General features: G+C 37.4%; 1 protein-coding gene across 2 annotated transcripts; it reads right to left on the bottom strand.

Moving 5' to 3' along the window:
* Nucleotides 1-9,507: 9,507 nt before the first annotated feature.
* LOC109407243 (dnaJ homolog subfamily C member 28) lies at nucleotides 9,508-11,094 on the bottom strand. 2 transcript variants are annotated; one of them, XM_019680248.3, is made up of 3 exons: nucleotides 10,936-11,094; nucleotides 10,642-10,768; nucleotides 9,508-10,581 (listed from the first exon to the last, which is right to left on the bottom strand). In XM_019680248.3, the coding sequence occupies exons 2-3, from the start codon at nucleotides 10,738-10,740 to the stop codon at nucleotides 9,583-9,585; spliced, it is 1,098 nt and encodes a 365-aa protein (XP_019535793.2). In that variant the 5' UTR covers nucleotides 10,741-10,768; nucleotides 10,936-11,094; the 3' UTR covers nucleotides 9,508-9,582. The 2 variants fall into 2 exon arrangements, with proteins under 2 accessions (XP_019535793.2, XP_029714975.1); XM_029859115.2 differs by having other exon boundaries at nucleotides 10,846-10,981.

The raw sequence follows: 11,094 nt of genomic DNA, 5'->3' as shown, positions 1-11,094 counted from the left end.
TTTGCACTTGAAGCTTTGTTGATCATTATTTGTTTGTTATTATTGTTAACCAAAGAATTAACCGACGAATTGATGACTCTAAGATCCTCCGCATCCAGTGAACCTGCAATTCAGTTCCATGTTGATCCTAATGCATCCTATATTTTGACTCTTCTAATAAATGGTCTGATTTTTTAGAATGTTACATAAAGTTTCTTATTTTGGATTCTGATTAATTCCTGTAAACTGTTGCAGTGATCTATAACCTGAATATGTCTATTATTTTGAGAATTTATCTATTGAAGATATGTACAGCTTATTCTGATCATAAACAAATATATCAATATGAACAATTTCTCCTGGATAATTTGGAATAGGGGTTATGACATGAATATACTTTTGGGGATTTCTTTCATAATTTTCCGTTTGGCAAGTTTCGCATGTCTTCATAAACTGTTTAATAATTTTATTCATTCTTGGAAAGCAAAAACTTCTCAACATCTGTAAAGCAAATAAATGAATACTTTTGAGTTCTTCCAATTGTCTTTCTTCGTCACTCAGGTCAATAACTTGCTTTTGACAAAATCTGGCTTTAACATTTCTAGGATTGATATGTTCCTTGTAAATTTCTTGTATAGTTGCCATTATAGGTTCGCTGGTATAAATTCCATTTAGTATACCTGGATTCAGGAAACAAATCATTTCAGATTTTAAGAAATCTATCGAAAAGTGTGGTTCAATGAAAATATGTATTTTATAATTTGGGAAGGGTATTTCTAATTAAACCGATTCTTTGATTACGCAAAAAATATATAGGTGATTCAGTTGATGGAACATAACAATCATCATCATTCTCTGCCGAATTCCTAGTAAGTGTTAATGAATTACATTGTATTCGTGACGAAGCGTCTACTACAACATTTGATTTCCCTAGTTTATATAACATTTCATAGTCATGTTCTTCAATATAAGCTTTCCATCGCTTCAACTTAGCATTGTTATTCTTTAGTGAAATGGTAAAAGTCAAAGGTAAATGATCCGTATAAAACCTTAACTTTGTATATACCATGAATAAAATTCCTAAGAGAACCTAATCCTCAAACTACAGCTAACATTTCTTTTTCGTTTGTAGCATAATTCTCTTCAGTCTTTGTTGATGTTCGTGAAATAAAAGTAATCGGTCTTTCACCATTATGAAACTCTTGAGACAAAACTGCTCCAATCGCTTTATCAGAGGCGTCTGTCGTCAAAATAAAAGGTTTTTGGAAATCTTTAAATGCCAATACAACCTTTGAAGTTATTTTTTTAAGTAATTCAAAGATTACTTTTCAAAGAATCTTTTGCTAAAGGATTTAATTTTACATACTTTGAAAATTTTTGAATTATGTTTTGTAACCTTTTTATGATTACCCATCTTACAAATTTATATTTACCATTGTTTACTGGACAAGAAGTTTTTTTCAATATCCTTTCCTGACATTGGAATTTGTTCCAAAGTTGTAAAATATTTACTTCTCCCTAAATTATCTAAAACTGCGGCTGTGCCAGGTATAGGATACCTATCACTAACCGATTTGGAATTGATTTTTCTATAATCAATTACCATCCTAAATTATCTCTGACCTAAAACATCTAGCTTGTTAGGTACAATCCAAAAAGGCGAAGGCCTTATAATTCCATCATTCAACAATTTTTCTATTTGTTTATTAACTTCACCCTTAAGTGCTTGTGGGTATGGATAGCTTTTACTGTGAACAGGTTTTTTATCAGTTGTTCCAATGGTTGCTTTTATTCTCGTTTTAATGCTAATTTTTCATCAGGTGGTTGGAATTAATCCAGATAATTACTCAAGAAATTATTCAATAACTTCTTTTCGTTATCTTCCAAATGATCATCCCTTATGCGAATTTTATTTACTTCCTCAAATGTATGTTGAAGAACAGGAATAACTTTTTTTATTTGGTAAAATAAGTTTTTCCTTCGCAACATTTATTACTGCTTTTAATTCTTTCAACGTGTTATGACCTAGAACAGCATCAAAAGTTTACAATTCTTCCATGTGTTAAAATTTAATTACAAGGTCTGAAAAAGGTTTTAAAAACTTTCTTTGTGAATACCTAGTGATTTTAATGTCTCCCCCTACCGATGGTACTGTAAATGGTTTTTCAACTGAAGGATATATTTATTAGATCCCGTATCTACTAATACTTTTAATTGTTTCTTGACACTACCATGGAGAAAAAATGGCGATGTAAAATTTGTTCTAAAAAAATAAATTCAACATTCTCATCTTCCTCTGTTTCGTTCACTAGATCATCTCTAGTTTGACTTTCATATATGCAAAGATAACATTCGAATTGTTGCGAATCCAAGTTATCTTCAATTTCATCATCAAATTCGATATTTTGATTCTCTTCAATTTGTGAATCAGGTTGATTTTGTGAGGTTGTGGCAAAGTACTAGATAGCTATCTTGGCCGTTTCAATGGTGGTTGATTAGTGTACTCTGGGGTCTGTTTGAGTAATTTATATGCCTTGATTTCATCGACTGGTCTACCTCCATTGGTTCCGATTTTTCCCGTCTTTGTGGTACTGGTGGTGGTCTTGGTGTAAATGTTTTCGTTCTGAATTGGTCTTTGAACTTGATATGGAATCTGTTGCTGAAAAGATCTTAAAGGTTGTTGATGTTGATATCTCGGTTGCATTGGTTGATATTGCATTCTACAACTCCAATGGCGCTGTAGTCACTTTTCCTAATTAATTATTTTAGTAACTTTAATTGTTATAATTGACTATTTTTAAGTGTTCATCTTATAGAGGATCTTTTGTTTTGATAAACAAAATTTATTTGACACTTCTAGTACCACTAGTGACGATGTAAGGGCGAGGCAAACTAGATGTTAGTCACACGAACAGTCGCGACATTGGACTTCTGTGGCTAGTTATTCTAATGTTGTACTTGTGGCTGAATTATAATAACTAGCCACAGAAGTCCAATGTCGCGACTGTTCGTGTGACAAACATCTAGTTTGCCACGCCCTTACAGCGTCAATAGCGGTACTTGAAGTGTCAAACAAATTTTGTTTACCAAAACAAGTGATGCTCTTCAAGCTGGACACTTAAAAACAATCAATAATTACAATAAAAGTAATTAATTTAATTAAATAGGAAAAGTGACTACAGCGCCATTGCAGTTCTAGTGTATTTCTATTGTGGCTGAAAAACACTAGAATTTCGTGGTGGAATTTTTGGTGGTAATCTGTTCATGGTACTTACCGGAATTAAGTTTTTGGGTGCTGTACGATGTTCTTCATTTCAGTGAATTTTTGTTGCATTTTTCCTGAATTCAACATTCTAAAATCTGATGCAATACACATATGCTTGTGCTAATGATTCTGGGCGGAAATTCTTCAAAAATTGTCCTGATCCAATGCTTTTTCATTGTATATCTCTATAAGTGCTCTGATTGCTTCTGGGTGTGTATACTTTCCATTCGACTTAATTTAAATAATTCGCTATTAGTGATAAAATTTTGTTGACTTCTTCAAAATAATCCTCAAAAGAACGTCCTTTTGTTGTGTTGCCATTAATTGATAGTTTAACGTATTGATGTCCCGTTTTTCACCATAGTATGTTAATAAAACACGATTTATTGCGATCCAATTTATTTATGTTCACACTTGACTATACAAGCGCGTCATTCGTTTCACTCTTAATTTTTCTCCGAATAATTTTACAAATTATGTGTAATTTATTATTTTCATTCGCCGTACTGGTTGTTTTTGGTTTATAACTTTGAACGATTCCCTCTACATCACTGACTGATCCAATTTGATACTTCATTAGGGTCTCCTGTAAACACTGAAAGATCACGGACATAATCCGGAATCTTCTCAATTGCATTGAATGAAATAGCTTCACTATTTGATCCAGATGAGAGAAATGGTGGATCACTCAAATCTTATGTTGTTACAGCGTTTGGATTTTCCAAGGCAGATATTCTATTCAAGATATCTTCAACACTCGCGTCTTGAGCCCTTTCTAGAGATAATTTATTGAATGAATTGATTAAGTTGTCAATTTTAAATATTGATTAAATAATAAGTAAGTTAAATAGAATAAGTTGCTCTTTGCGTCCGATTTTCTCTTGGCGTTTAATCTTTACTTTTTGTATTTAAACACTCTTTCTCGTAATTACAACGATATAAATTAAGTGGAAGGTTTTTAACTTTTACTATTTGGTTGATTTATCTTAAATCTTAGTTTGACTTCAATAACTTTGTTACTTGTATTTATTTCTTCGTTTCTTGTAATGATACTTCTTGTATATGCTTTCACTTTACTTATTTTCACTTGTTTCAATATAAAAAATGTTCCATACTTACAATCTACTGCCGATCATCCTGAGGGATTCTCACGATTGCAGGATCCGTGCTGATAATCACCAATCCTATAACAGTGGTGAATCTATCAGTTGTGGTCGCTGATCGAAATGTTATCGAATCCTATTACTCCAGTAGGATGAGGCCGGATTCCTCGTGATCAATCCTACTTCGTTTCGGTGCTTGGCTCCTAACCGTCTCAGTAGTGTCGGTTGGCTCCCGTTTCCTTAAGTACTTGAGAACCTTCACTACGGCTACAACACTTGTTGTGATATTGTTAGTTTCAGATTGCTTCCCTGTCTGACGTTTTATCACTCTGACGTGTAAACTTGACCGCACTTTTTTTTCTAACAGGACACAAACCTCTAACAGTGTATCTCTGTTAGTAGATCACTATGCCAAAGGGATAATCTTACTAAACGCTAACACGTCCACTTTGAATTCGGGTGCCAATTAGTACATTTTCTGACACTAAAGTCAAAAATAAAAAATACTTTATTTACACTTTAAATTTTATGTTATACATGAACACTAATCTACTGCTAGGAATAATACTACTCTGATCACTGCCGTGCGGTCCCTATTTAACCAAGAAAATGGAATGCATTCACCAGCTCTCTTCCTAGTACGGCAATAAATGGTGTTTCCTAATGAATGACAACGAAGGTCTGTCCAAAAAAGCTTCGGGTCTGCAGCTGCCAATATTTAGAATTCCAATGATTCAACTTTATGACTTAGGATGATCCGTAGCGCTTGTGCAAGTAGCTGGGAAGTCTGGTTGTAACTCATATAATGTGTTGTTAGAATGAAAGATTTTTTTAAAAATTGGGGAAACAAAAAACGTCTTTGGAAGTGCCATTCTCGCTAGCCAGTAGCCATATACCGTCGTGCGGGGCTACTTTTGAAACACGGGGCTAAATACTTTGGACACTTTTGAATATGGATTTTTTGAATTTGAAATATGGTTCAAATCTGTTTGATGTCTTTGGGACTATTATGACGCAATATTTTCCCCTTCATTTGGTTGAAATTGTTTTTCAAACAAACCCTTTATTGCTTGTCAGGAGGCGAAAAAACATCGAATGAATCATAAAAATATACATAACGTATCAGAACATTTGCTCTGTAAGCATTGTTTCTACAGTTCATAAATTTCAGAGGGTTGCTCAATTCGTGCAAAAAGTATCGACGTAGCATATACAATCGAATATTTGTATCGATACACATTATAAATGACCGTTTAACCTAAATAAAGGATTGATGGCCCCCAGACAGCCTTTAAGTCTATATTAAAATATCGCGCTGCTCATAATACCAAAGGTAGCACAGAACCACCTGAAAATGCATATATTTATTGAAATCATGTATGATATAGTATACAACAGTACTGGTACAAAGTAGTATTTTAAATAAACCCGGAATTTTAACTGCAGCTTTGTTTTAATTATAAATGTCCAAAGTAGCCCCCCTTTGGTTCTATATAAGATGTCTCCGATTGGTGTATGGGCAACTTTTTTGTTTATTGATGGATTTAGTTCAAATTTTGCATGCATCCTACATACATACTCACAATTATTATGTGTAAAAATTATGGTAATACATTCACTACTCTGGGAGTTATAATGTCATAAAATTGAAAAACCATTAAAAAGTGTATAAAGAAGCCCCGCACGACGGTACCATTTTCTCCGGGCTCTCGACAATAATATGAAATCACACCTAAAACGTAGAACCTTGCCCTGTGATCTTTATCGATCACGACCAAGCACTCCGAATATAGATTCGCTATTTCAACAGGAAACTGTATAACTGTCACGGTCGCCATGTGGCAGGTTCTTATCATTCACCCGTATCTAAGACTATGCCTTGTATGTGAACGTCTTTGCTGAGGCATTTCCCAAAACCAACAGTTATTTAGGAATTCATATTCCCAGGACCATTAGGACACCAGGTATCCAAAGCAGATCAAACAGACAAAAAAGTGTATAATGTACTTGTTGCAGTTGATCTAAAGCTACAGCGTCCTAGGTAATCATTGTCGAATCATAACAAAAAAACACCAAAACGCCTAGAAATTATACCAGCAACCGTATAGCTACTCTTATCGAACTTTTTGCGCAGAGTTTATAGGTGCTGCAAGGTAACAGAATTTGTAAATAATGCGAAAATCAAACAGAAGTTTACCGTAAGCTGTAGAATACAAAAAAAAATATTATAGGCAGGTTTAACCCTAAATCGCCTTGTGCATTTGTTATAAATACAAACCTATGGAAAAGCACCGGTTGAAGTTCTATGATTTTACTCGTGCCTACCTACCAATTTGAATACATATACATACTGAAATGTCAGCACGGACCAGCTCGCAGCTTATACGAATTGTTATTTAATCACCAAACTGTATAAAATAAACTTTCACTCACACATATGTTGTATTGATTAAATCAAAGTGAACAATAAATTTATTTATGTTTTACTGGTAAACGTTTGCTGGACGAAAGTCTTGGTTATGCAATCCGAAATCCATTGCTATAATGTCGGTGGGAGGGGAGGGGGTCCAAATTCTACCAGAAGTTAACAAGAGAAAGTTACGAAGGTGTCTCCGCGGATAACAACGTTGTGTTGCAAACAGCTTTACTTACTAAATTCCTTCGCTGAAGCATTACCGCCCTCGCTGCGTTATTCTCCTCCAAAACCGTTCTGTACTCTTCGTCGAACCACTCGTTCCGTCGATTCCGTTCCACGTACTCGATGGTGCTCTCGGCTGCGTCGTTGCTGGCTGCTTTCACTGTACTCCAGCAGTCCTCTAGAGGGGCCTCATCGAGTTCGCCCTCGTCCGGCAACGCGGCCTTCGAGATTCTAATCCGGTTGTTTCAGTCGCTTAAGGTTGTACCGTGGCGGTCTCCGGTACCGTACATTGTTGATGACGGAGAGTTCTGGGCGCAGTTTGACCATCACCAGATAGTGGTCGGAGTCGATGTTGGCGCCACGATAGGTCCTGACGTCGATAATGTCGGAGAAGTGCCGTCCGTCAATCAGAACGTGGTCGATTTGAGATTCCGTCTTCTGTGGTGATCTCCAGGTGTAACGATAAGGGAGGCTGTGTTGGGAAAAGGTGCTACGTATGGCCATATTTTTGGAGGCGGCGAAATCAATGAGTCGTAGGCCGTTTTCGTTCGTATGCTTTTGGGCGCTGAACTTTCCAATCGTCGGTCTGAATTCCTCCTCCTGGGGCCTGTAGCATAATGAAAATTTTACTAATAATATTAGTCTTGTAGCTTGTAACTTATAATTTTCTGTTGCATAAAAATACTACAAGTACAAGTTACAAGTCCAATACTACAAGTCGGTCGGACTAATATTATTAGTAGAATTTACAAGTGTATGTTGCATAAACAAACTACAAGTATAAAATATTAGCTATGACTTGTACTTTTGATTACAAGTCTCAAAGGTCTTGTAAAATAATTTACAAGTTAGATTTAAAGTATTGCAGAAGTCATATTTAGTTTTGAATATATCGATTTACCATTTTGATGAACTCAAAAATTAATTATCTAACATGTCAACCTTAATTCCAGTTTTCGACGATTAAATTTGGCGGTATGTATTCGAAACTCATTGAAGAGAAAAATACACTTTGTATCCAAAATATAATTTCTGCTGAGTCTCTCATGTTCTCCAAAGTTTCCAATACCCATCTTTGATAAGAGGTTCTTGGTAAAATTACATATTATGGTCACTGCATAAGTACAGATAAAGTTTCAGATGCGAAATAAATTTGAATCAATTGCTTGCATTGCGCATCATTAAGCTAATCAAGAGCTACAATATACATACACTAAGTCGAATCGAGTTGCGACATATAAAAGTAGGTAAAAGCTAAATTTTTGCATCCCAGATCACTTCGGATTTTAACAAGAAGCATAATACATGTTGCTAAATCTTTATACATTGTTTTTCAACCAGTACTATTAAATCTTTGGGACATTTTACTAAAAATCTAGGTACTTGCAGTACCATACTTTGTAAAAAAATATTTCGTCAGAGCGGCCGAAAATTATCCAAACAGCACATGCTTTTCTTCATCTATCCTTTAAAGAATGCAAAACTTCGGAATAAATGAAGTCATTTCAAATTAGGGAACGTCCATAAATTACGTCACGCTTATAGGGGGGAGGGGGGGTTCCGTAAAGTGTGACAACCCATACACAAATTTCAGAGGTCTCATACAAAAAGTGTGACATAGGGGGGAGGGGGGGTTGGAAATGGGCAATTTTTGCGTGACGTAATTTATGGACGCTCCCTTAATAGTGAACTGTCGTATGAATTTTGACAGGTAAATGAACCAAAACAACTTGTATTTTCATGGTCACTAATATTACAAGTGCTAATAATATTAGTGGAAAATTGAGCCTTTATGCAACACAAATTATTAGCACTTGTAATATTAGTACTTGTAACTTGTAACTTGTAGCTAATATTATTAGCCCGATTATGCTACAGGGCCCTGGCCTACCTGAGCATTCAAATCTCCTATGATGATCTTGACGTCGTGGCTTGGGCAGCGATCGTACTCGCGTTCGAGCTGCGCGTAAAATGCGTCCTTGTCATCATCAGTACTTCCGGAGTGTGGGCTGTGCACGTTTATTATGCTGAAGTTGAAGAATCGGCCTTTGATCCTCAACCTGCACATTCTTTCGTCGATCGGCCACCAACCGATCACGCGCCTCTGCATATCACCCATCACGATGAAAGCTGTTCCCAGCTCGCGTGTGTTGCCGCAGCTCTGGTAGATGGTATGGATCCTGTCCAACACACCTCCTGCAGCGCTACGATGCCGAACCCGCGGTCCTTCAGTAGATCGGCGAGTATGCGGGTGCTCCCAATGAAGTTGAGAGATCGGCAGTTCCACGTACCGAGTTTCCGAGCGCAAGTCCTTTTTGTTCGCTGGGGTCGTTGCTGTTGGTCTCGGTACGTGTTATTCTGTTGCTGATTTTCCGCTTTACAATGTTTTTTTTACGGCTGGCTCGTAGGGCCTGACACCAATCCTGCTAAATTATTGAATCGTAAAATAATATGGAAGCAGATAAAGGATACCCAGGTTTTTTTTGTTGTACTATTTTTTTTTTACATTTATTTACAGATGTACAAATATGTACTATAATAATCGTGGCACCTTCAACAGGTCCTGCAACCCCAAAGCTAAACTCCCTTGATAAATTTCAATAGTTTTCTTTCTTTAACAACGAGCCAATAAAACTAAAAATATTAGTTTTGTGGGTCTCCTTGGGATTGTTAACCGGTGAAAGCAGTTCCTCTTCTCGTCGTATTTGGCCCCTATGCTTTCCCGTTTCCAAAACTTTACCGGCCAGCTGCCTCAGGTCCAACCGCACCATCTGACGGTTCAGCACCGGCACAATCAGATTGAACTTGTCTATTTTCTTGTTGATTCCCGTGGAAAGCGCTGCGTGCGATTCAAGTGCCTTCTCCCATTTGTATTCGTCTTGCGGGGTCAATGGGAATTCCCCCAAGCGGCCACGTTCCTTCTCCAGACTTTGTTTCAGGTTTTCCGTATCTTCTCGAATTTCCTTGTGGAGCGTGATCCATTCCGGAGTAAACCCATTGTCCAACATGATTTTATTGATTTTGTGCGTGGTGAAGTCCACATAGGGGTTCTGACTGGTCAGATCCGGTAGCGGTTTCCCAAATCCGGACAAGTTGCTAAAATCACCCCTACCCATCGCTTCCTGAATCAAATCTTCCACCACTCGGTCGTAGCCGTACTTTGTTTTAATCTCGTGCTTTTTAAAATAATCGCCCTTCTTCATCAGCGCCATTTCGGACGCCTGGGCTTTGGACATCCGGTGCTCCAGCACCCTTTCTTGCGCCCGCTGAGCTCGAACCGCTTGATACTGCTTCTGACGCTGGGCCGGAGTTCCCACTCCTACCCCGTCGAAGCTCAAATATTGCCGATGCTGGGGCGCAGTGTGACGGATGTCAAACACCTTGACCTTGTCCTGCATATCCTCAACGATTCCACGCCGAGATTTGGCAAACTTTTGCTGCAAGATTCGAAAGGCGGCGTCCACTTCTTGGAATTTCTCGGCGTTCGCCTCCGGTTGGCCACTGTCCGGGTGCACTTTCTTGACCATCGCTATGTACGCCTGTCGGACCGTGTTCTGGTCGGATTGATCCGTGACCCCTAGTATACGGTAGCATTTCTGAAAATAAGGATTTTTTATTCTGCGTCGTTTAAATAAATTGTCCATTGAACAGCTTACATTATATAACTCTCCCCGACTGGTGTAGTTGCTCCGAACAATCATCCGGCATGGACCTTTGGGCAGAATGGACCAGCCGGACCACCCACGCGATAGCATTGAAGCGTTTCTTCAGGAACCGAACAGCCTAAAATATATTGGAAAACTTATTGTGGAATCTCAACAATCTGATTGAACGCATAACATAAAAACTTTATCTTGTACTTTATTGACTGTAGTATTAAGATCTTGATATGGAAATAGTTAGAGAAACAGAGCACATGGAAATATAGACAAGTTCAGCCAAACACGCACCGAGAAAATTCAAAGCAAGAGGTAAAGCTTTACGCCACCAAAATTCTATACGCGACAGTTACCAAACAGCTGATATTTACTACGCATCGTCCCGTTACGTCGTTTTTCCGAAGATTGCGGCATTTTTATATACACCGTTATATATTCACTGTTTTGTTT

The sequence above is a fragment of the Aedes albopictus genome, chromosome 2, assembly GCF_035046485.1.
Source record: "Aedes albopictus strain Foshan chromosome 2, AalbF5, whole genome shotgun sequence".
Taxonomy (NCBI): Eukaryota; Metazoa; Arthropoda; class Insecta; order Diptera; family Culicidae; genus Aedes; species Aedes albopictus.
Note: the sequence above shows the minus strand (reverse complement) of the source record. Positions and strands in the feature narration are given on the sequence as shown.